We start from the raw sequence: 25991 nt of genomic DNA on the forward strand, positions 1-25991 counted from the left end.
TAATATCACGAGCGTTTATTACCCAAGCATCAGTTTTAAGGCACCGTTTGGCTTCAGAAGCCTCTCTCCCCCCCCCCCCTCCACCACTCCCGTGAACTCCGCACATCTCCGTCCGTCGATCGGTGGGGGCACGCGCTCGTTTCTCCGTATCACGCCCTCATGGTCGTAGGCAGTGGGCTCGTTGTCGGAGATTCCCTCAGAGGGGCCAGCTGCAGGAGGTACAGACAGAGAGAAGCATTGAGACCACAAATTGAGGCAGTCTATTATATCACCCCCTGCCCGAGCGGTTTTCATCCCCCCCACCCCACCATTTTGGGCCACCATCTTGAGCCACCATCTTTTTTTTTTTCACTTAACTTTTTATTGATTTTTAAGATACTAGACCAAGTGCAGACCCGTTGGGTCTGTTGCCCCAACGCAGCCGTTCCCTACCCGTAGCCCCCACGGGAGACGTGGTCCTCGTAGTGCGGCTGTTTTTAAATGGCGTCTTTGAGGCGAGATGCGGGCGCCAGTAGCCGTTATGGTCGCTGGCCAGCAGGAGGCGACAAAATGAGTGGGGGGGGGGGGGTGGTGGGAAGGATTTTATTAAAAATGTGTACATAAACTTGACGAAATTTAATGAGGCGTGGATACGGGTCGACAGATGGCACAATGGGCTAAGTGTTCGGCTGGCGACCGGAAGGTAGCCGGTTCGAATCCCGCTTGGAGTGCATACTGTCGTTGTGTCCTTGGGCAAGACACTTCACCCACCTTTGCCTGTGTGTGAATGTGTGTGAGTGATTGGTGGTGATCGGAGGGGCCGTAGGCGCAGATTGGCAGCCACGCTTCCGTCAGTCTGCCCCAGGGCAGCTGTGGCTACAGAAGTAGCTTACCACCACCGAGTGTGACTGAGGAGTGAATGAATAATGCGATGTAAAGCTTCCTTGAGTATTAGAAAGGCGCTATATAAATCCCATCCATTATTATTACTTGGAATGAAAAGTGAAATCTCTACCGAAATGGAAAAATTCAAGGAGTTTGTGGGTCTGACGTTGGCGTAGCAACGAATCAAAGGCTGGCACCCGCAGGCTGGCAACCACAAGTCAGGCAGAAAGCCGGCAGCCAGCCAGCAGCCACAGAGTTTTAATAGTATATAGATAGATAGATAGATAGATAGATATACAAAACAGTGCAACACCACCACCATAAATAAAACAAAGTAAGAAAAACAGCAATCAAAATAAAAAAATAAGTAGATCGGGGGGAAAAAAAAGAAGTTAAAAAATTGGAATAAGACCGTGTGGTTCGCTTACCAACTTAGAAAAAGAAAAAACATTACATTGATTAGTTATCTGGAGATAATTCAATATTCATATAAACATACTTCCGGTGGCGCTGGTGCCAGCTGCCTCCACCTTCAGCCCAGTATCTTTTTGTTTTTTCGTTAAATTATTTTTATTAGAAGTACGGTAAATTACAATAATACACAACACATATATCTTAATACATTTTTTGTACCGCTTCATTTTTTTGAGCTTTAAGAAAAAGATAGAAGTAAGGAAAGTAAAGAAAGTGCGCAAGAGTCGTGAAGTGCAAGAGAGTGTTGGGAAAAGAAAGCCCCTTAGAAAAGAAGTTAGAGAAGGAAGTGAAGTAAGAAAGTAGACCCTAGAAAAGAAAGAAAAAGAAAGTAGGGACAATCGCTCTATTATAACATTAAACTCCGCAGAAAGACTACCAACCAAGTCTGTTTTTGTTGTTTTACCTCCCATTGCCAGGTCCTGATACCATTTGTTTATTTATTTATTTTTAAAATTACTATTGCACCTCATGCTTGTAATAGGTCCATAAACGTAGACCACGTCTTTTGGAATTGGTCTGCTTTACCTGCTAAGAGGATTTAAAAAAAAAAATGTTTTAATGAGGGGGAAGAGGGCACGGTAAGGGGGATACTATCCTTCAGTCACTTCCTGGAGAGGACGTGACTATTATTCGAGTCACGTCCCGCCCCCCCCCCCCCAGCGGCCTACCTACTGGATTGGCGCGGCCTTTCCTGCCGGGACCGACCAGAGCTCCAGCAGCGGCGGGACAGCACTGATACATCGCGGGGCTGGCGATGCCTTACCAGGGGATCGCCGCCTGGAGCCCGGAGTGCTGGACCTGCTGCACCGACATCCTGGAGCTGTGGTTCACGGAGCTCCCAACGCGGGCGGCGCTGACGAACATCGTGGGGTCCCGCGACTCTGCCCGCGGACTCGGGAGCTGCGGACTCCGGTGGGAGGCGGCCGATCGGGAGGTCCGGGCCGCTGAGGAGGAGGATGTTCACCGTCGGGGGTTCGGCGTCGGCGTTCCACCAGCCCGGCGAGAGGGCCTGAGCATCGGGCCGCCCGGGGTGGCGACTGCGGGTGCTCGGAAGGCCCCGACCACGGGTGAACATCTGGGAAGATCGGAGGGGAGGCTGGCTGGACTATGGTGCCTTCCTCACCTTGGTGCCATTGTGTTATGTTGTGTCGTGGACTTTCTGTGTTTGTGCTTTTTTAAAAATTCTATTTTATTTTTAATATGTTTTATTATTTATTTATTTTTATGATACTGACTGTAAAGGGAAATTCATTTCGTTGTCTCTAATTGAGACAATGACAATAAATTTGAATACAATACAATACCATCTAGTTCTATATAACACAATCTACCCATATCTAGCTCGGCATTTATCTAATTGGTGTCATGGTTCAAATAAACGGTCCATTTTTCCCAGATCTTCTCAAATGGATTCTCCTTGAATCTCAAGGAATATGTCAGTTTCTCCATAGTAAAGATATCTTGCACAATTTCTAACCACTGTTCCTGTTTTGGACTTTTTTCATGAAGCCACTGCCTGGTAATGGCCTTCTTACTTGCTGCAAGCAAATCTTTAATCAAATATGTATCTTCTATTTGTACAATATCTTTAATACGCCCCAGATACATCACAGAGTAGGTATTTGGTTGGAGTGCATACTGTCGTTGTGTCCTTGGGCAAGACACTTCACCCACCTTTGCCTGTGTGTGAATGTGTGTGAGTGATTGGTGGTGGTCGGAGGGGCCGTAGGCGCAGATTGGCAGCCACGCTTCCGTCAGTCTGCCCCAGGGCAGCTGTGGCTACAGAAGTAGCTTACCACCACCGAGTGTGACTGAGGAGTGAATGAATAATGCGATGTAAAGCGCCTTGAGTATTAGAAAGGCGCTATATAAATCCCATCCATTATTATTATTATTATTATTATTTGGGATATTATAACCAATTATATTTTTTACAGCTCCATTAACATTTTCCCAGTATGACCTTATCTTTCCACAGTTCCAGAAAATATGCGAGTGGCCTGCCTCCGTACTCCCGCACAGCCTCCAACTTGAGCCACCATCTTCAACCTCCATCTTGGACCACCGCGCGGTCTGCGTGAGGGGGAAGACGCTCCCACAGTCAGCGCTGTCGGAGGAGGAGTGGGGGAGGAGGGACTCTCAGGCGGTGAAGGAACGGCAAGCTGAGGGGTAACGAGGAAGGAAAGATAGTTCATATGACCCAGCAGCAGAATTAGGCCGTTCGGCCCATCATGTCCACTCCGCCATTCAATCATGGCTGGTTTATCTCTCCATCCCACTGAACTCCATTCTCCTGCCTTCCCCCCCATAACCCCTGACACCCGCACTAATCAAGAATCTATCTATCTCTGCCTTAATAAATCCATTGACTTAGTCTGTGGCAAAGAATTCCACAGATTCACTGCCCTCTGTCTAAAGACTCATCTCTCCTCCTCATCTCTTTTCAAAAGGAACGTCCTCTAATTCTGAGGCTGTGACCTCTAATCCTAGACTCTCCCACTAGTGGAAACATCCTCTCCACATCCACTCTATCCAGGCCTTTCACTATTCGGTGACGTTTCAATGAGGTTTCCCCCTCATTCTTCTAAACTCCAGCGAGTACAGGCCCAGCGCCGACAAACGTTCATCGTACGTTAACCCACTCATTCCTGCGATCGTTCGTGTAGACCTCCTCTGGACACTAACACACACACACAGTTACACACACACACACAGTTACACACACACACACAGTTACACACACACACACACACACAGTTACACACACACACACACAGTTACACACACAGTTACACACACACACACAGTTACACACACACACACACACACACAGTTACACACACACACACAGTTACACACACAGTTACACACACACACAGTTACACACACACGCACGTACAGTTACACACACACAGTTACACACACACACACAGTTACACACACACACACAGTTACACACACACATACCCACACTTACGCACTCACTCAGTTACACACACAGTTACACACACACACACAGTTACACACACATACACAGTTACACACACACACACACACAGTTATACACAGTTACACACACACACGCACGCACACAGTTACACACATACCCACACTTACGCACTCACTCAGTTACAGTTTTACACACACACACGCACGCACAGTTACACGCACAGTTACACACACACACACACACCCACACTTACGCACTCACTCAGTTACACAGTTACACACACACACATAGTTACACACACAGTCTCACACAGTAACACACTCACACATACCCACACACACTCACTCACTCACACACATACCCATACACACTCACTCAGTCTCTCACACACACATGCAACAACCAGGTTCAGGAATAGCTACTTCCCCTCAGCCATCAGGCTATTAAACCTGGCTCGGACAAAACTCTGATTATTAGCAACCACTTTCTGTTATTTGCACTACCAGTTTATTTATTCATGTGTGTATATATTTATATCATGGTATATGGACACATTTATCTGTTTTGTAGTAAATGCCTACTATGTTCTGTGTGCTTAAGCAAAGCAAGAATTTCATTGTCCTATACAGGGACACATGACAATAAACTCACTTGAGCTTGAACTTGCTCTCAGTACACACACACACAGTTACACACACAGTTACTCACACACGCACGCACAGTTACACACACACACATACCCACACTTACGCACTCACTCAGTTACACACACACACACACACAGTCTCACACAGTAACACACACACCCATACACACTCACTCAGTCTCTCTCACACACACATGCTCTGTTACACACACACACACACAGTTACACACACACACAGTCTCACACAGTAACACACACACATACCCATACACACTCACTCACACACATACCCATACACACTCACTCACTCTCACACACACATGCTCTCAGTGCACACAGTTACACACACACGCACGCAGTTACACATACCCACACTTACGCACTCTCAGTTAGTTACACACACACACATAGTTACACACACACACAGTCTCACACAGTAACACACACACACACATACCCATACACACTCACTCAGTCTCTTACACACATGCTCTCAGTTACACACACAGTTACACACACACACCCAAACGCTCATCGTACGTTAACCCACCCGTTCCTGGGATCGTTCTTGTAAACCTCCTCTGGACCCTCTCCTGAGCCGGCACTTCCTTCCTCAGATATGAGGCCCAGAACTGCTCACCATACTCCAAATGCGGCCTGACCAGCGCCTTACAGTGCCACAGCGTTACATCCCTTTACATACAAGACCTCTCAAAATAAAAGCCTGCATTGCATTTGCCTTCCTTAAGGGGAGAACTTTGCTCCTTCACCGTTTGTGCTGGAAAATGGGGCCAGGGTGGGAGATCAGCTGTGATCTCCATGGGTATAGGCCAGCAGGGGTCGAGGGGCCGAATGGCCTCATTGGTATCCTGGGTGATGAGCTGTGGCCTGGTACTGATATTGGTTGAGGAGTTTGTGGAGTCTCAGGGAGGCAGGAGAGATCCCATGCTGAAGGCCGACACAAAATGCTGGAGTAACTCAGCAGGAGGGGCAGCACCTCTGGAGAGAAGGAATGGGTGACGTTTCGGGTCGAGACCCTTCTTCAGACTAGAAGATCGATCCCATCTCCTGCGCTGATTGAAGGAGTATTGATATCCTCTGGTGCGTCACTGCGCTCCCCCCTCACCACCCCGCATAGACAATAGGTGCAGGAGTAGGCCATTCGGTCCTTCGAGCCAGCACCGCCATTCAATGTGATCATCCCCAATCAGTACCCAGTTCCTGCCTTCTCCCCATATCCCCTGACTCCGCTATCTTTAAGAGCCCTATCTAGCTCTCTCTTGAAAGCATCCAGAGAACCGGCCTCCACCGCCCTCTGAGGCAGAGAATTCCACAGACTAACAACTCTCTGTGAGAAAAAGTGTTTCCTCGTCTCCGTTCCTCCCCCTTATTCTTAATCTGTGTGTGGCCCCTGGTTCTGGACCCCCCCAACATTGGGAACATGTTTCCTGCCTCTATTGTTTCCAAACCCTTAATAATCTTATATGTTTCAACATGGCTGAAGCTTACAAAGCCGTCCCCCTCCCCCACCTTGGTCAGTCTGATCACGTCTCCCTAAGTACTCCCCACTCATCAGACGGGTTAAACCAACTGTGAGGACAGTTAAAGTCTGGTCAGAGGAAGCGGACTTCACACTTCAGCAGTGTTTTGGAAACAGACTGGAAGGCGTTTGCAGCCCAGGCCACCCTTGATTCCCACAACGACATTGATTCCTACACATCCTCTATTCTGGACTTTATAAACTCCACCATCAATAGTGTCACCTCCCTCAAACGGGTGACCATATTCCCGAATCAGAAGCCATGGATGAACAGCGAGGTCAGGCTACTGCTGAAAGCACGGGACACCGCTTTCAGGTCAGGCGATGCTCGAGCCTACAGTTCAGCCAGGGCTAACCTGAAGAGGGGCATCAAGAAGGCCAAGCACTGCCATAAACTCAGGATTGAGGAGCACTTCAACAACAACTCCGACCCCCGACGCATGTGGCAAGGCATCCAGGCCATCACGGACTATAGACCCACCAACACCACCCCCACATCCAGCGACGCCTCCTTCCTTGAGGAGCTTAACCACTTCTATGGCCGCTTCGACAGGGACAATCTAGAGACAGCCATCAAGGCTGTGCTCGCTGCCGATCACCAACCCCTCACACTCACCCCCTACGACGTATACGTGGCACTGAGTAGGACTAATGCACGTAAGACTGCTGGCCCTGACGGCATCCCCGGGCGCGTCCTCAGGGCCTGTGCTGTGCAGCTGACAGACGTCTGGACTGACATCTTCAACCTGTCACTTGCCCAAGCAGTTGTCCCCACGTGCCTTAAAACCACCTCCATCGTGCCAGTGCCAAAACACTCCACTGCGGCAAGCCTCAACGACTTCCGCCCAGTTGCACTTACCCCCATCATCACCAAGTGCTTCGAGAGGCTGGTCCTGGCACACCTCAAAAGCTGCCTACCCCCCACACTTGGATCCCTATCAGTTTGCCTACCGCAAGAACAGGAGTACGGAGGATGCCATCTCAACGGCACTTCACTCCGCCCTCTCCCACCTCGACAACAGAGACACTTACGTAAGAATGCTGTTCATCGATTACAGCTCAGCATTCAACACCATTATACCATCTAAACTGATCACCAAACTCGGTAACCTGGGCATCGATCCCCTCCCTCTGCAACTGGATACTGGACTTTCTAACCAACAGACCCCAGTCTGTTAGGTTAGACAAGCACACCTCTTCAACCCTCACCCTGAACACCGGCGTTCCACAGGGCTGTGTGCTGAGCCCCCTCCTCTACTCCCTCTTCACCTATGACTGCACACCTGTACATGGTACTAACACCATCATCAAGTATGCAGATGATACAACGGTGATTGGCCTCATCAGCAACAACGATGAGTCGGCCTACAGGGAGGAGGTCCAGCACTTAGCAGCATGGTGCGCTGACAACAACCTGGCCCTTAACTCCAAGAAGACCAAGGAGCTCATTGTAGACTTCAGGAAGTCCAGGGGCGGCACGCACACCCCCATCCACATTAACGGGACGGAGGTGGAACGTGTTTCTAGCTTCAGGTTCCTGGGAGTCAACATCTCCGATGACCTCTCTTGGACCCACAATACCTCAACTCTGATCAAGAAGGCTCACCAGCGTCTCTTCTTCCTGAGGAGACTGAAGAAGGTCCATCTGTCTCCTCAGATCCTGGTGAACTTCTACCGCTGCACCATCGAGAGCATCCTTACCAACTGCATCACAGTATGGTATGGCAACTGCTCTGTCTCCGACCGGAAGGCATTGCAGAGGGTGGTGAAAATTGCCCAACGCATCACCGGTTCCTCGCTCCCCTCCATTGAGTCTGTCCAAAGCAAGCGTTGTCTGCGGAGGGCGCTCAGCATCGCCAAGGACTGCTCTCACCCCAACCATGGACTGTTTACCCTCCTACCATCCGGGAGGCACTACAGGTCTCTCCGTTGCCGAACCAGCAGGTCCAGGAACAGCTTCTTCCCGGCGGCTGTCACTCTACTCAACAACGTACCTCGGTGACTGCCAATCACCCCCCCCCCCCCGGACACTTATTATTATTTATTCAAATCATTTGCTATGTCGCTCTTCCAGGGAGATGCTAAATGCATTTCGTTGTCTCTGTACTGTACACTGACAATTAAAATTGAATCTGAATCTGAATGATCCTGCACCTATTGTCATATTGAATGGTGGTGCTGGCTCGAATGGCCAAATGACCTACTCCTGCACCTATTTCTCTATGTTTCTAACATGTTTCCCACCTCTAGCATGTCCAAACCTTATATGTTTCAATTAGATTCCCTCCCATCCTTCTAAATTCCAGAGTATACAAGCCCAGCCGTTCCATTCTCTCAGCGTATGTCAGTCCCGCCATCCCAGGAATTAACCTTGTAAACCTACACTGCAGTCCCTCAACAGCAAGAATGGTAATTTAATATGTAATAATATTTTTTATTTGGTTTTATGCTGGTGCGTTTGTTTTTATTTTTGTAAATAGTTGATTAAAATTATTTTTGGTTAAACAAAACACAAAAACCAGTGGCTGCCTCACTCAGCTGAGAACCTTCTGACTGCTCTAACTGCAAAGCTAGCAAAATCCCATCACCTGATCTGTCCCTGGATTTTTCCAGCCACCAGATTAATTTAGTTTAGAGAAAAACCCACCATGCAAAATTATAAACCAGAGAGACTGCAGAACAAAGGGAATAGTCTAGTTTAGAGACCCAGCAGCCTTCAGCCCACGACGACCAGCGATCGCCCGTTTCCACACTAGTTCCACCTTATCCCACTCTCTCATCTATGGGGCGTGGGAGGAAACCGGAGCACCCGGAGGAAACCCACGCAGGTCACGGGGATGGTACACAAAATGCTGAAGAAACTCAGCGGGTGCAGCAGCATCTATGGAGCGAAGGAAATTGGCGACGTTTCGCGCCGAAACATCGGGAACATGTTTCCAGCCTCTAGCGTGTCCAAACCCTTAATAATCTTATATGTTTCAATATGATCCTGCACCTATTATCATATTGAATGGTGGTGCTGGCTCGAAGGGCCAAATGGTCACAGGGAGAACGTGCAAACTCCACACAGACAAACAGGATTGAACCTGTGGTGCTGTGAGGCAGCGGTTCTACCCGCTGTGCAACTTGCCCGATGGAGAGGATGTTTCCACTAGTGGGAGAGTCTAGAGTCTAGGACCAGAGGGCACAGCCTCAGAATTAAAGGACGTTCCTTGAGGAAGGAGACAAGGAGGAATTTATTTTGCCAGAGGGTGGTGAATCTGTGGGATTCATTGCCGCAGCCGGCTGTGGAGGCCAAGGCAATGGGCATTTCTATGTGGAAATTGATAGATTCTTGATTAGTACGGGTGTCAAGGCAGGAGAATGGGGTTGAGAGGGAGAGATAGATCAGCCATGATTGAATGGCGGAGTAGACTTGATGGGCTGAATGGCCCTATGACATGCTGTCTACTGGTCTGAAGAAGGGTCTCAACCCGAAACATCACCCATTCCTTCTCTCCAGAGATGCTGCCTGTCCCGCTGAGTTACTCCAGCATTTTGTGACTCTTGGGTTTAAACCAGCATCTGCAGTCCCTTCCTACACATACTAATCCTTGCTGTTGTTGTACATTAGTCGGTGTTTAGACCGAGACCTCAAGGTGGCAACACTGCTCCACGGACTGGTCCCAAGTCGTCTGCAGTTTGTCACATAGACTCAGACAACACACACAGAAATAAAACTCACACAGAAATGCTACAATGGTGAGAAGAAAAAGACTTCAAACAGGCATAAGTCTCAAGAACAATTGGAAAGCAAGCTTGACAAAAATGGCTCAGCGGGTCAGGCAGCATCTCTGACGAACACGGAGAGTTGATGCTTATAGAAACATAGAAATTAGGTGCAGGAGTAGGCCATTCGGCCCTTCGAGCCTGCACCGCCATTCAATATGATCATGGCTGATCATCCAACTCAGTATCCCGTACCTGCCTTCTCTCCATACCCTCTGATCCCCTTAGCCACAAGGGCCACATCTAACTCCCTCTTAAATATAGCCAATGAACTGGCCTCGACTACCCTCTGTGGCAGAGAGTTCCAGACATTCACCACTCTCTGTGTGAAAAAAATTCTTCTCATCTCGGTTTTAAAGGATTTCCCCCTTATCCTTAAGCTGTGACCCCTTGTCCTGGACTTCCCCAACATCGGGAGCAATCTTCCTGCATCTAGCCTGTCCAACCCCTTAAGAATTTTGTAAGTTTCTATAAGATCCACCCATCACTCGCCAGGCTGGCCAAACCACCTGTGAATGTGGAGAAGAGGACCATACAATGCAGCACTGCCTTGTCTGCCCCCTACTACCCAACCAGTGCAGCTCAAAAGATCTTGCAGTGTTCAATAAAAACGCAAAGGGCTGTGTAAAGGAACGGGAAACTGTCATATAACCAACCAGCTTCAAACACGAAAAGAAGACGACTCGCCAGGCTTTGCCCTGCCCACCACAATACGTACGTCTCAAGAAGATTGGCACGGTGGAGCAGTGGTAGAGTCTCTAACTCACAGCACCGGAGACCCGGGTTCGATCCCGACTACGGGTGCTGTCTGTACGGAGTTTAGACACGTTCTCCCCGTGACCTGCGTGGGTTTTCTCCGGGTGCTCCGGTTTCCCCCCGCACTCCAAAGACGTGCAGGTTTGCAGGCGAACTGGCTTGGTAAAAATTGTCAATTGTCCCTAGTGTGTGTAGGACAGTGTTAATGTGCGGGGATCGCTGGTTGGTGTGGACTCAGTGGGCTGAAGGGCCTGTATCTCCGAACTAAGATGTCCCGACCAAAACGTCACCTATCCCTGTTCTCCAGAGATGCTGCCTGACGTGGTCACACCAGCACTTTGTGTCTTTTTTTTTGGTAAACCAGCATCTGCAGTTCCTTCTTTCCATGAAGTAAAAATGTAGAAACAAGGAACTGCAGATGCTGGTTTACAAAAAAGTGCTGGAGTAACTCAGCGGGCGAGGCAGCATCTTTGGAGAACATGGCAAGGTGGACCCTTCTTCGGACTGATTGCATAGGAGGGGGAAAGAAAGTTGAAAGTGTGGCAGGTGAGAGGTACATAGCCCCCACCCCCCCATTTCTCCTCTCCCACCTCTATTCCTTCCTCTAGCTTCACAATTTGCACCTCTTGCCCTCCCCATCTTTGGTCAATGTCCAACCAGCTGCATAATCAAATATCCCCCTCACCTGTATCCACCTATTACTCGCCAGGCTTTGTCCAACCCCTCCTCTCTTCCAGCTCCCCCCCCCCCCCCCCCCCCCCCCCACAATCAGTTTGAAGGAGGGTCCAGACCCATAAGTCCGTGTTCTCCGGAGATGCTGCCAGATCCGCTGAGTTACTCCTGCACTTTGTTACTCCTGCACATCCCGGGATGGTGGGACTGTCATATGCTGAGAGAATGGATCGGCTGGGCTTGTACACTCTGGAATTTAGAAGGATCTCACTGAAACATATAAGATTATTAAGGGCTTGGACACGCTAGAGGCAGGAAACATGTTCCCGATGTTGGGGGAGTCCAGAACCAGGGGCCACACACAGTTTAAGAATAAGGGGTAAGCCAGTTAGAACGGAGACGAGGAAACCTTTTCTCACAGAGAGCTGTGAGTATGTGAAATTCTCTTCCTCAGAGGGCGGTTCTCTGGATAGTTTCAAGAGAGAGTTAGATAGGGCTCTTAAAGGTAGCGGAGTCAGGGGTTATGGGGAGAAGGCAGCAACGGGGTACTAATTGTGGAAGATCAGCCATGATCACATTGAATGGCGGTGCTGGCTGGAAGGGCCGAATGGCCTCTACTCCTGCACATATTGTCTCTTCCCCCCCCCCCCCTTGTAAACCAGCATCTGCAGTTCCTAGTGTCCACAACTCCATGGTAGTTTGTTCCGTTGCCGTGGTAGGCTCAGGGTTGTACGGGTCGGTTTAGGAATCTGATGGTGGTGGGAAAGGAGCTGACACTGAAGCTGGAGGTGTGCAAAGATACTGTGGGAGTTCAGGCCAAAGATTCCAGAGGAGCACTCTTGAGAGACCACAAGATAGACCACTCTTGTAGTATCTTTGGTTCAGGCTTCTGTACCTCCTGCCCGACGGTAACAGTGAGACGAGGGCATGTTCTGAATGATGAGGAACCTTGATGATAGATGCCGTCTTCTTGAGGGAGCCTCCTGGTGTCGTCGATGCTTTCGATACCAGACTGATTCCTGGGATGTCAGGACTGTCTTATGAAGAAAGACTGGATAGACTTGGTTTATACTCTCTAGAATTTAGGAGATTGAGAGGGGATCTTATAGAAACTTACAAAATTCTTAAGGGGTTGGACAGGCTAGATGCAGGAAGATTGTTCCCGATGTTGGGGAAGTCCAGGACAAGGGGTCACAGCTTAAGGATAAGGGGGAAATCCTTTAAAACCGAGATGAGAAAAACTTTTTTCACACAGAGTGGTGAATCTGTGGAATTCTCTGCCAGAGGGTAGTTGAGGCCAGTTCATTGGCTATATTTAAGAGGGAGTTAGATGTAGCCCTTGTGGCTGGGGGAGAACAGAGGGTATGGAGAGAAGGCAGGTACGGGATACTGAGTTGGATGATCAGCCATGATTATATTGAATGGCGGTGCAGGCTCGAAGGGCCGAATGGCCTACTCCTGCACCTAATTTCTATGTTTCTATGATAGCAGGGAGAACTGTGCCTGTGATAGACCGGGCTATCCACCACTCTCTGCAGCCTCTCGTGTTCCTGTGTTGGAAATGTTGTACCAGGCCATGATGCAAGCAGTCAGGATAATTTCTGCAGTGCGTCTGTAGTTTGTTGAGAGTACGTTTACTTTAGTAGCACAGAGGCACAGCACAACACGGAAACAGGCCCTTCAGCCCATCGATTACCCGTTCATACACTAGTCCGATGTTGCGAAGGCTGACAACCTTCTACCGCTGCACCACAGAGAGCCTACTATCGTATGGTATGTCTGTGTGTGGTATCTCAGCTGCACGGAGGCGGAGAGGAGAGCTCTTCAGCGCGTCGTCCACAGAGCGCAGATCATTGGGACACCACTACCAGCCTTGGAGGGCATCTACCACACACAGCGCCTCAGGAAGGCCGTCAGCATCCACAAAGACTCCTCACACCCTTGTAATGGACTGTTCGAACTACTTCCCTCCGGCAGACGTTACAAGGCCTTCTGCGCCCACACCTCCAGACTCAGGAACAGCTTCTCTCCCAGAGTTATAGCGGCTGTGAACTGGCCCTGCTGAGTGCCCCCCACCCCCACGGACTGTCTCATTCGGATGGTCACGTCGCACTTTAGTCTGTTTTGACTATTTTACTGTTGTAATGTTCTTTGTACAAACCATGTTCGCGGGGTATCTAAATTTTAGTAGTTACTCAAGTTATGACTTCGGATGGAAGCTGCATACCCAAATCTCGCTGCACTTACAATAAAATATATTATTATTATCCCACTCCCTACGCACTAGGGGGCAATTTACAGAGGGGCCGATTAACATTTAAAAGATATCTGCACAGGAAAGGTTTAGAGAGATATGGGCCGAACGTAGGCAGATGGGACAAGTCTGGATGTGGTATGTAGGGAACAAGGAACTGTAAAAGTACAAGCATAATTCAGCATGTCAGGCAGTCACTCTGGAGAACACGGCTAGGTGTCTTTTCGGGTCGAGACCCTCGAATGATGAAACGTCACCCATTCCTTCTCTCCAGAGATGCTGCCTGACCCACTGAGTTACTCCAGCATTTTGTGTCTTATCTTTTTTTTTAAACTCTACTTCAGGGTGGATGTCTCGATTGTACTCACAGTCTCCCCACTGACAGGATAGCACGCAACCAGAAAAAAAAAGAAGCTTTTCACCGTACCTTGTGACAATAAACTGAACTTATAGATGTAGCATCTTGGTTGAAGAAAGAACTGCAGATGCTGGAAAATCGAAGGTAGAACCCTCCATGTCTACAAAGCCCTCAATGGGCTTGCCCCCCACCTACATAAAAAGTCTTCTCACCCACCACTCCACCTCCAGGCCCCTCAGATCGGCCGACTTGGGGCTGCTGAATATCCCACGGTCTAGGCATAAGCTCAGGGGCGATCGACCGCCTTTGTGGTTGCAGCCCCTAGACAGTGGAACAGCATCCCCTTTCCCATCAGAACTGCCCCCTCCATCGACTCTTTTAAGTCAAGACTAAAGACTTATCTATACTCCCAAGCCTTTCCTGACGTCCTCTGAGTGAGGGCTACATGTATATATGTATGTAGTTTGTTTTGTTGTGCTATTCTTATAACAAATGTAAAGCGCTTTGGCCAACGAGATGCTATATAAATAAATGAGACTTGATTAGACAAACAAGCTGGAGAAACACAGTGTGGGCACTTTACGACTCTACGAGACTCACCTGTGTGAAAGGAGAGGGCATCTGTCCTCTCTCACATGGCTGGGAGTCAGTCAATGATTTTTTTAACACACCAACAACACAATAGGAAGTAGAGGCAGTCCCGGAGGGTCTGGAAGATATTGTGGGTGTCGTGGTGGCCCAGGAAGCTCTTTCCAGGCAGTCCAAAAGCCATGGCAGCGATCGGGAACACAGGGCGAGCAGCAACCGACTGTTGTTTCTGCTTGTTGTCGTTCGCGTGACTGAGGCCAGTTGACAGGGCTTGGGCGGTTCAAGGCCAACGTGCATCGCTGGGGGCTGCGTTTAACAGCAGCTTGTGTGTGTGTGGAGCAGACCAGCAAACTGCACAGCACATCATTTTCGACTGCGCTGTCCTCCGCCCCCCTGGTGGACCTCCCAGCCCTCGACAACAGCACATTGAACTGGCTACAGCGCCTGAAGGCCGTTACGTAACCTCTGCTGCCTCAAACGCAAGAAGCAACTCGCTGCCCACACCTCCCTGACCAGCGTCTATCTGCACCCTCTCACTCCCCACCAGAGGCCAGCTTAGCTCCCTGGTCTCGCCTCGGCTTGTAGGGAGAGAGCTGGGTGCAGGGGTCTGACTGCTCGTGAATAGTGTCTAGCACGGCGGCACAGCAGGTGGAGCTGCTGCCTCACAGCCTGGTTCGATCCTGACCTCGGGCGCTGTCCATCTGTGTGGAGTTTGCACGTTTCATTGAAGCAAGAATTTCATTGACCTATCTGGGACACGACAATAAACTCTCTTGACTTGACTCCCTGTGACCGCGTGAGTTTTCTCCTGGAGCACCGGTTCTCCCCCCCCTTAAAGGCTTGCCCGTGCGGGTTCGTAGGTTAATTGGCCCCTCTGTAAATTGCTTCCCCTAGTACGTAGGGGGTGGATGAGAAAGGGGGGGGGGGGAAGCAGGAAAGAGGAAGAAAAGGGCAGGGAGTGGGGGAAGGAGAGGGAGGATAGTGAGAGAAAAGAGGAAGTCTGAAGGAGGTTCTCCCATTCCTTCTCTCCAGAGAGGTCACCTGTTCCGCTGAGTTATGGGCCTGTCCCACTTAGGGCGATTACAGGTGAATGTCGCAAAATTTTCAACACGTTGAAAAAATGTCGGCGAGTTTTTGCCGTCATAGGTGTTGTCGAAGGTGAATTCCATTACAAATAGTCCCTGGCAGTTGCCTAAGTGGGAGAGACCCATTACTCCAGCATTTTGTGTGTACCTTTGAGATAAGAGGGGGTGGTCCCGACCCACAGCTCCAGACAAGAGTAGGAACCCCCCCCCCCCTCCCCACCAGAAATTACCAGAGCATTGTGCTGTGAGCTAGCTGACACAGGGGAATCCAGTCAGCAGCTAAACCCCGGCTGGCTCTGTTCTGACATCAAACTGAAGGGGAGCTCACCGTGACAGTGGGAAGGATTAATCTCCAAGCCAGGGAACAACAGGAGAGCACAAAGAGCGGTGGAGAGAGAGAGAGAGAGCCAGGAACAGCAGCAGAAACGTTGGGGAAAGCTGCCCATCGGATTCAAGTGCATGCAAGCATTCACCCTCAGCACCATCCCATCACACACACTCTCTCGGGATCAGACACACAGAGTGAATCTCCCTCTATGTCCCATCTCACACACACACACACTCTACCCCCACTCAAATATCTGCGATAGAAACAAAACTCACGTTTTCATGCCCCAGGTAAAGGGAGTTCAGGGTTTAAATTCAAGGGGAAAGATTACTTGATCAGTAAAGATGTCACTTCGTCAGAGAAAGGAGATGGGGAGTAATTTCTTTAGCCAGAGGGCGGTGAATCTGTGGAATTCATTGCCACAGACAGCGGTGGAGGTCAAGACATCAGGTAGTTTTAAAGCGGAGGGTGATAGATTCTTGTTAGTACGGGTGTCAGGGGTTGTGGGGAGACGGCAGGAGTATGCGGTCAGGAGGGAGCGAGAGATCGGCCATGATTGAATGGCGGAGTAGACTCGATGGGCCGAATGGCCTAATTCAGCTCCTATCACTTATGAAGATGAGAAATCAGGCCACCTCACATCGGGCAGGAGAGCAGGGTTCGGCCCAGACTACGGGTGCTGTTTGTACGGAGTTTGCACGTTCTCCCTGTGATCCCCGTGGGTTATCTCCGAGATCTTCGGTTTCCTCCCACACTCCAAAGATGTACCGGTATATAGGTTTAGTGTTGGCTGAGTATAACTGTAAATTGTCCCTGGACTGTGTAGGAGTGTTAGTGTGCGGAGATCGCTGGTCGGTGCGGACTCGGTGGGCCGAAAGGCCTGTTTCCGCGCTGTATCTCTAAACTAAACTTCCTTGAATAGAGGACCCCTAAACCCAGGCCCAGGATATGAAGGGAATTCACACACACGCACACACACACACAAAGGACAAAGACAAAACAGCAAATTTAACGGAATACACCATAATAAAATCATTATTTGTCAAAAAGAGTCAGTACTGGGTATATATAAATAAATCTCAAAACAATATCTTCTGTACATATATAACAAGGAACATATATGTCATCAGGAAAACTATTTGTGAGACAGGTTGGTGAGGTACCTAAATTTGGTGAACTTTAGGTGCAGTTTGAATGTTGGTCGTTAACTTTCTTGTTACAAGGTAATGTGGTGGATGTGGAATACGCGGACTAACTCCACCAGGCAGTGGAGAGCGTTCCCTCACACTCCTGACTTGTAGATGGCGGGGAGAGGCAACATGGTGGATGTGGAATTACATCGGTAGTGGGGAAGATGCTGGAGTCGGTTGTTAAAGATGTTATAGCTGCGCGTTTGGAAAGCAGTGACAGGATCGGTCAAAGTCGGCATGGATTTATGAAGGGGAAATCACGCTCGACTAATCTTCTGGAATTTTTTTGAGGATGTAACAAGTAGAATGGATAAGGGAGAGCCGGTGGATGTGGTGTATCTGGACTTTCAAAAAGCCTTTGACAAGGTCCCACACAGGAGAATAGTGTGCAAAATTAGAGCACATGGTACTGGGGGTAGGGTATTGACGTGGATAGAGAACTGGTTGGCAGACAGGAAGCAAAGAGTAGGAATTAACGGGTCCTTTTCAGAATGGCAGGCGGTGACTAGTGGGGTGCTGCAAGGCTCGGTGCTGGGACCCCAGTTATTTACAATATATATTAACGATTTAACGAGGGAATTAAATGTGACATCTCTAAGTTTGCGGATGACACAAAGCTGAGCGGCAGTGTGAGCTGCGAGAAGGATGCTATGAGGTGGCAGGGTGACTTGGATAGTGGGCAGATGAAGTTTAATGTGTACAAATGTGAGGTTATCCACTTTGGTGGCAAGAACAGGAAGGCAGATTTTAATCTGAATGGCATTGGATTATGAAAAGGGGAGGTGTGACGAGACCTGGGTGTGCTTGTACATCAGTCACTGAAAGTAAGCATGCAGGTACAGCAGGCAGTGAAGAAAGCCAAGTTGGCCTTCATTGCGAGAGGATTTGAGTTTAGGAGCAAGGAGGTCCTACTGCAGTTGTACAGGGCCCTGGTGAGATCGCACCTGGAGTATTGTGTGTAATGTTGGTCTCCTAATTTGAGGAAGGACATTCTTGTTATTGAGGGAATGCAGCGTAGGTTCACCAGGTTAATTCCCAGGATGGCAGGACTGACATATGATGAAAGAATAGGTTGACTGGGCTTGTATTCACTGGAATTTAGAAGGATGAGAGGATATCTTATTGAAACATATAAAATTCTTAAAGGATTGGACAGGCCAGGTGCAGGAAAAATGTTCCCGATGTTGGGGGAGTCCAGAACCAGGGGTCACACAGTTTAAGAATAAGGGGTCGGCCATTTAGGACCGAGATGAGGAAAAACTTCTTCACCCAGAGAGTTGTGAATCTTTGGAATTCTCTGCCTCAGAAGGCAGTGGAGGCCAATTCACTGGATGTTTTCAAGTGAGGGTTAGATTTAGCTCTTAGGGCTAACGGAATCAAGGGATATGGGGAGAAAGCAGGAACGGTTGGATCAGCCATGATCGTAAAGGGCCGAATTGCCTACCCCTGCACCTATTTTTGTATGTTTCTGTGACTAACTCCACTCAGGCAAGCGGAGAGTGATGTACAGATATCACAGGACCCTCCTCGTACATTGTGCCTGGGTGAGTGGGTCAACTCTGGATATCCCAAGGCCATTTCCCCATCTAAGAGTGAGAGGGTGGGGGGGGAGAGGGTGGGGGGGGGGAGAGGGTGGGGGAGAGAGGGGAGGGGGAGAGAGGGGGGGGGAGAGAGGGGGGGGCGGAGAGAGGGGGGAGGGGGAGGGAGAGAGAGGGGGGGGGAGAGAGAGAGGGGGGGGGAGAGAGGGGGGGGAGAGGGGGGGGAGAGAGGGGGGGGGAGAGAGGGGGGGGAGAGAGAGGAGGGGGGGGGGAGAGAGGGGGGGGAGAGAGAGGGGAGGGGGGGAGAGAGGGGGGGGGGGAGAGAGGGGAAGAGAGGGGGGGGGGGGAGAGAGGGGGGGGGAGAGAGGGGGGGGGGACGAGAGGGGGGGGAGAGAGGGAGGGGGGGAGAGAGCGGGAGGGGGAGAGAGGGGGGAGAGAGCGGGAGGGGGAGAGAGGGGGGGGGAGAGAGGGAGGGGGAGAGAGGAGGGGGAGAGAGAGGGAGAGAGAGGGAGAGAGAGGGGGTGAGAGAGGGAGAGAGAGGGGGTGAGAGAGGGAGAGAGAGGGGAGAGAGAGGGAGAGAGAGGGAGAGAGAGGGGGAGAGAAGGAGGGGGAGAGAGGGAGGGAGAGGGGGAGAGAGGGGCAGAGAGAGGGGGAGAGAGAGGGGGAGAGAGGGAGGGGGAGAGAAGGAGGGGGAGCGAGGGGGGGGGGAGAGGGAGGGGGAGAGAGGGGGGGGGAGAAGGAGGGGAGGGAGGGAAGGGGGAGAGGGGGAGGGGAGAGAGGGGGAGGGGGAGAGGGGAGGGGGGAGGAGAGGGAGAGGAGGGGAAGAGAGGAAGGGGGAAGAGAGTGAGGGGAGAGAGAATGAGGGGAAGAGAGGAAGGGGGAAGAGAGGGAGGGGAGAGAGAGAAGGGGAGGGAGAGAGGCGGAGAGGATGGAAAGATCTCCATGGAAAGAGGCCACCACCACAGGTTCCACCCCCACCCCCCCCCAAACCGCCGAGGCTCAAAATGGTGGTTTAAGATGGCGGCTCACCTCCTCTTCTACATATGCATCCTGGAGACAATCGCCACATTTGGGGGGGGGTGAGGGGGACAGGGTCCGGGCAGAGGAACAAACCCAGTCTGAGGGGTGGGGGTGGGGAAAGGTTGTTTGAAGTTGGGTCAGTTCAGGGGGAGGGGTGGGTTGTCAGAGGTTAGGGGGTGGGAGTCAGAGGTTAGGGTTGGAGGGGTCAGAGTTTGGGAGTCAGAGGTTAGGGTGGGAGGGGTCAGAGGATATGGGGTGGGATAGTGGGGTTAAGAGCTCAGTCAGGGTCCCGCGGATGGGCTCAGGTTCGCGAGGACCTCTCCTCAGCCTCCTCCTGCAGGTGGTAGGCGGGCCAGTAACGCTCCACGCCCAGGTCCGTCACATAGCGCAGGGTTGGATTCTTTGTTGTGTTCTCCATACTCCCCAGAGATGTGTACCTGAGGGGAGGGGGGGGGGGGGGGGGGGAGAGACGGGGGAGAATGAAGAGAGAGAGACACCCCTGACCCCACCCACACCAGCGTGGGAGGAAGGGGCGGTGAGGAGCGGGCGAGCGGGGAGGAGGGAGCGGCGGTGAGGAGGGGGCTACCTACCCTCTGTCGTAAAGGACACAGTACGGGATGTAGAGAGTACGCAGAAACTCCCAGATATCATGGTAGCTCCAGTCCTGGGAAAGGGAACAAAGGATCGTCACTTTCACAGAATCCCCCTTCACGAACCGCGCAGTAAAAAAACAAAAAACATACGGACATGCAGGGAATGGAGGGATACGGATCACTTGCAGGCAGAGCAGATCAGTTTAACTTGGGGATCGTGTACGGCATGGACGTTGTGGGCCGAAGGGCCTGTTCCTGTGCTGTAATATTCCGTGAAGAGAATGATGGAGGGGGAACAAGGGGAGAGGGTGAGAACAAACAAGGGGACAAGGAGGGGGTGAAGGATGGTGGGAGGGAGAGGAATAGGGGGGGATTTAGAGGGAGGGTGGATAGGTAGGGAGGGGGATGTTGTGAGAGATGGTGCTGTCTGTCTGTTTGTGTGGAGTTTGCACGTTCTCCCCGTGACAGGTACTTAATTTAGTTTAGAGATAGTGTGGAAACAGGCCCTTTGGCCCACCGAGCCTGTACCAACCAGCGATCACCCCGTACACTGGTTCTATCCTACACACTAGGGGCAATCTACAGAAGCCAATTAACCTACGAACCTGCACGTCTTTGTTAAGTGGGAGGAAACTGGAGCACCCGGAGAAAACCCACCAGGGTCACAGGGAGAATGTACAAAGTCTGTACAGACAGCATCCGTAGTCAGGAATGGGGTTGGGAGGGAGAGATAGATCATGGTGGCCCAGCGATAGAGTTGCTGCCTCACAGCGCTGGAGACCCGGGTTCGATCCCAACAATGGGTGCTGTCTGTATGGAGTTTGTACGTTCTCCCCGTGATCTGCGCGGGTTTCCTCCGAGATCTTCAGTTTCCTCCCACACTCCAAAGACGCGCAGGTTTGTAGGTTAATTGGCCCTAGTGGGTGTAGGAAGGTGTTAATGTGCGGGGATCGCTGGTCGGCACGGACCCGGTGGGTCGAAAGGGCGTTTCCGCACAGTATCTCCGAACCAAACTAAACCAGCCACGATTGAATGGCAGAGCAGACTTGATGGGCCGAATGGCTTAATTCTGCTCCGAGAACTGATGAAAGGTGGAATCTTCGGCGACGGGTTGCCCCACACTCACCAGGAGAGGGTTCACCCTCATGTAGTCGGGCCAGCCGGGGTCAGTGGAGCACATGGGGTTGAGCGTGCGGGAGTACGGGTCCGTGCGCCTGGTCCCCATCAGAACCGCCTTGATGCCGGGCTGCTGCTCTTTCAGGTCCGTCAGCGCCTCCTTGATGGTCCCACACACCGTGTAGAGCTGGAGATTGTACCTGCAGCAAGAACTCGCAGTTAGTCGCTCTCTCTACGGGCAGCGCAGCTGTGGAGTTGCTGCCTCACAGCGCCAGAGACCCCGGTTCGATCCTGACTATCTGTGTGAAGTTTGTGCTTTCTCCCCGTGACCTGCGTGGGTTTCCTCCGGGATCTCCGGTTTCCTCCCACCAGTCAAAAGACGTTACAGGTTTGTAGGTTAATTGGCTTGCTATAATGGTAAATTGTCCCTAATATGTGTTTAGGAGAGGGTCAGGGTACGGGGATCGCTGGTCAGCATGGACTGGGTGGGTTGAAGGGACTGTTTCTGCGCAGTACCTCTAAACTAAAATAAACTCTCTTCCTGAAGCAATACACACGCTCAGATAGCCACCCTACGTCAACTCATTCTATGGGAGCGTAGAGAGGAGTGCAGGGGCTTGGAACTAAGCCAAAGGTTTGGGGGGGGGGGGGGGGGTTTAAATATAGGATCACAGATCCATGGGAGTGGGTTTACAGGCTGGGATCTGATCCAGGAGCTAACTGAGGTTTATACAGAGAATAACAGGTTCCTGTGACTGGGTTACAGGTTGCAATCTTATCCAAGGATTCAGCAGGGAAATATATATAGAATAACAGGTTACAGACTAGGATCTAATCCAGGGTTTCAGGGGGGTTTAATATGTCGAACAAGGGCAGGACCTACACAGTGAATGGTAGGCCTCTGGGTAGTGTTGTAAAGCTGTGGGATTTAGGAGTGCAAGTGCACGGTTCCTTGAAGGTCGAGTCGCAGGTAGATAAGGTGGTCAACAAGGCTTTTGGCACTTTGGCCTTCATCAGTCAGAGTATTGAGTATAGAAGTTGGGAGGTCACTTTGCAGTTTTACAAGACGTTGGTGAGACCGCATTTAGAATATTGTGTTCAGTTCTGGGCACCGTGTTATAGGAAAACGTTGTCAAGCTTGAAAGGGTTCAGAAATGATTTACGAGGATGTTGCCAGGACTAGAGGGTGTGAGCTACAGGGAGAGGTTGAGCAGGCTGGGTCTCTTTTCCCTGGAGCACAGGAGGATGAGAGGATAATCTTATAGAGGTGTACAAAATCATGAGAGGAATAAATCGGGTAGACACACAGTCTCTTGCCCAGAGTAGGGGAACCGAGGACCAGAGGACATAGGTTCAAGGTGAAGGGGTGAAAGGTTTAATAGGAATCCGAGGGGTAACTTTTTCCACACAGAGGGCAGTAGGTGTATGGAACAAGCTGCCGGAGGAGGTAGTTGAGGCTGGGACTATCCCATCGTTTAAGAAACAGTTGGACAGGTACATGGATAGGACAGGTTTGGAGGGATATGGACCAAGCACAAACAAGTGGGATTAGAGTAGCTGGGACATTGTTGGCCGGTGTGGGCACGTTGGGCCGTAGGACCTGTTTCCACACTGTATCACTCTATGACTCTAACAGACTGGGATCTGATCCAGGGGTTTGGGGGGGGTGATACATTGATTAGATGCCTGCGAGTGGGTTTCAGGCTGGAGTCGGGCCAGAAGCAGGGAGTTGGAAATCACGATGATGTTTTGCTCAACACTCACCTCTTGCAGGTCTCCTGGATGAAGTCCTCCATTTCAGGGAAGGGGGAAACGAGGCGTACATATAGAGCCTGCAGTTGATGGCTGGTGTCTGGGTTTGCCCTGCATGGGACACACATTCGATGAAGGTCACTGAGAACGTTCCCCCCCCTGCCCCCCCCCTCCCCCCTCAGTCATCGGCACAGATCTGTGGGGGACGGGGTACACGACAACGACTATCCCTGCGATTCCCACACACACACACACACACAGCGGCGGTTACAGCCACAGCTGGGGCCATCCTGCAGCACCACAGGAGGGCAGCACCGAGCCACGATCCGTGCAGTGAAGAGGGAGCTTCATGCCCCCGTCCCACTCAGACGATTTTTTAGGCAACTACAGGCGACGAGGCTGTCGCCATACTGTCGCGGGGTGACACCTGTATGGTCGTGAGTCGTCTCCTCAAGTCGCCAAAAGAGCCGTGACGTTTTTCTGGTCGCCGCTGGATTTTGAAATGTTCAAAACCTTTCGGTGACCGTGAGCTTGCGTAGGTTGCCTTCTCCTGTCGTAGGTTGTCACCAGGTGACGTTGGTTATCGCCAGTGCTGACAGGTGAATTCCATTGGCGACGACCTACATCAACCTACAACTGAATTGTCTTCAGTGGGCCGTCGTTGCTTGTCGTAGCTTGTTGCGTGTGGACGTATGCTGACTTTGGGTATCGTCTGTGTGGTCGTAGGTGGACGTCCTAATGGGTCGACGGTTGTCGGTAGCTTGACGACGACGACCATTGTCGTAGACGGGGGTCCAGTCGCTGGTTTTTCGGCGACCTGCTACGGCTGTGACAGTCGCCGAAACAAAATCGGCTAAGTGGGACAGGCCCTTCACTCTGTGTGTCTGATCCCAGGGGTGCGTGATGGGACCATGTAGAAACATAGACATAGAAAATAGGTGCAGGAGTAGAGGCCATTCGAGCCTGCACCGCCATTCAATATGATCATGGCTGATCATCCAACTCATTATCCTGTACCTGTAAAGGGAGGGGCGGTGATGAGAGTGCGACGTCGCAGGATGGGGTGAGGAGAGAGCTCCACGCCGTGGGATGAAGGGAGGGGCGGTGGGGAGGGCCGCGCCCCGTAGAGTTGCTCACCTGCTGACGGCGGCGTGGAAGAGATGGACAAGGACGGTGCAGTCCTTTCCCCCGTTGAATCCCACGCAGAGCTCGGGGAGACCGTACTTAGCCAGAGCCTCCTCCACCACAGTCAGAGCTGCCGCCACCTTCTGCCCCAGCCGAGATTCTGCAGCAAGTCACGGAAAAGTCAGTCAGTCGACGAGCTGGTGAACCCACCCCCAACATCATTCATCCACCCTCCGTATCAGGCAAACAGTCTCGTCTGGCTGTCGTGTGTAGGAAAGAACTGCAGATGCTGGTTTAAACTGAAGGTAGACACAAAATGCTGGAGTAACTCGGTGGGTCAGGCAGTATCTCTGGAGAGAAGGAAAGGGTGACGTTTCGAGTCGAGACCAGAATCGTTACCCATTCCTTCTCTCCAGAGATGCTGCCAGTCCCGAATTTTGTATCTACTTTTAAGCCTCTGAGCTAAACAGGGAACTACCTACAAGATTTCTCTGGTAGGCAGCAGACCCGAGTTACTATCTACCTAATTGGAGAACCTCAGACTATCTTTGATTTCACTTTACTGGCTTAATCTTGCACTAAATGTTATTTCCTTCATCATCTGGATCTGTACACTGTAGATGGCTCGATTGCAATCATGCATTAATTCCCAGGATGGCAGGACTGTCATATGTCAATAGAATGGAGCGGCTGGGCTTGTATACTCTGGAATTTAGAAGGATGAGAGGATATCTTATTGAAACATATAAGATTATTAATGGTTTGGACACACTAAACGCAGGAAACATGTTCCCGATGTTGGGGGATCCAGGGGCCAGTTTAAGAAAAGAGGTCGGCCATTTAAAACGGAGACGAGGAAAAACATTTTCACACGGAGAGTTGTAAAAATGTGGAATTCTCTGCCTCAGAGGGCAGTGGATACTTTCAAGAGAGAGCTAGATAGGGCTATTAAAGATAGCGGAGTCAGGGGATATGGGGAGAAAGCAGGAACGGGGTACTGATTGTGGATGATCAGCCATGATCATATTGAATGGCGGTGCTGGCTCGAAGGGCTGAATGACCTACTCCTGCACCAATTGTCTTGGTTTCCATGGATAGCATAGTTTAGAGGGATATGGTGGAGGGGGAAAAGGATTCAATATTCAAGAGAGATTATTGTCATGTGTCCCATATAGGACACTGAAATTCTTGCTTTGCTTCAGCACAACAGAATATAGTAGGCATAAATAAATAAATACAGGGGGGAGGGGGAAAAGGAGGGAGAGTGTGAAGGTGGGAGGGAGAAAGGAAGGAGGGGGAGAGTGTGAAGGAGGGGGAAAAGGAAGGAGGGAGAGAGGGGGGAGGAGAGGGAAGGAGGGAGAGTGTGTGAAGGGC

At 50.8% G+C, this 25991-nt stretch overlaps 1 protein-coding gene across 2 annotated transcripts; it reads right to left on the minus strand.

Moving 5' to 3' along the window:
- On the minus strand, positions 1-24829 carry flad1 (flavin adenine dinucleotide synthetase 1). Of its 2 annotated transcripts, XM_033017150.1 has the most exons (6): positions 24630-24829; positions 23505-23603; positions 21751-21940; positions 20622-20695; positions 20349-20468; positions 1-209 (listed from the first exon to the last, which is right to left on the minus strand). In XM_033017150.1, exons 2-6 carry the CDS (start codon positions 23534-23536, stop codon positions 197-199), a joined length of 429 nt encoding a protein of 142 aa, XP_032873041.1. In that variant the 5' UTR covers positions 23537-23603; positions 24630-24829; the 3' UTR covers positions 1-196. The 2 variants fall into 2 exon arrangements, with proteins under 2 accessions (XP_032873041.1, XP_032873040.1); XM_033017149.1 differs by lacking the exon at positions 1-209 and having other exon boundaries at positions 20089-20468; positions 24630-24828.
- Positions 24830-25991: the final 1162 nt, after the last annotated feature.

The sequence above is a fragment of the Amblyraja radiata genome, unplaced genomic scaffold (assembly GCF_010909765.2).
Source record: "Amblyraja radiata isolate CabotCenter1 unplaced genomic scaffold, sAmbRad1.1.pri scaffold_961_ctg1, whole genome shotgun sequence".
Taxonomy (NCBI): domain Eukaryota; kingdom Metazoa; phylum Chordata; class Chondrichthyes; order Rajiformes; family Rajidae; genus Amblyraja; species Amblyraja radiata.

Excerpts from the sequence above, each read along its gene's own strand:
- flad1 (XM_033017149.1), bottom strand. The coding sequence starts at position 23,536 with ATGGAGGACTTCATCCAGGAGACCTGCAAGAG. Across the intron at positions 21,941-23,504 it reads ATCCAGGAGACCTGCAAGAG|GTACAATCTCCAGCTCTACA; the intron begins GTGAGTGTTGAG and ends TTCTTGCTGCAG. Across the intron at positions 20,696-21,750 it reads TGAGGGTGAACCCTCTCCTG|GACTGGAGCTACCATGATAT; the intron begins GTGAGTGTGGGG and ends TCCCTTTCCCAG.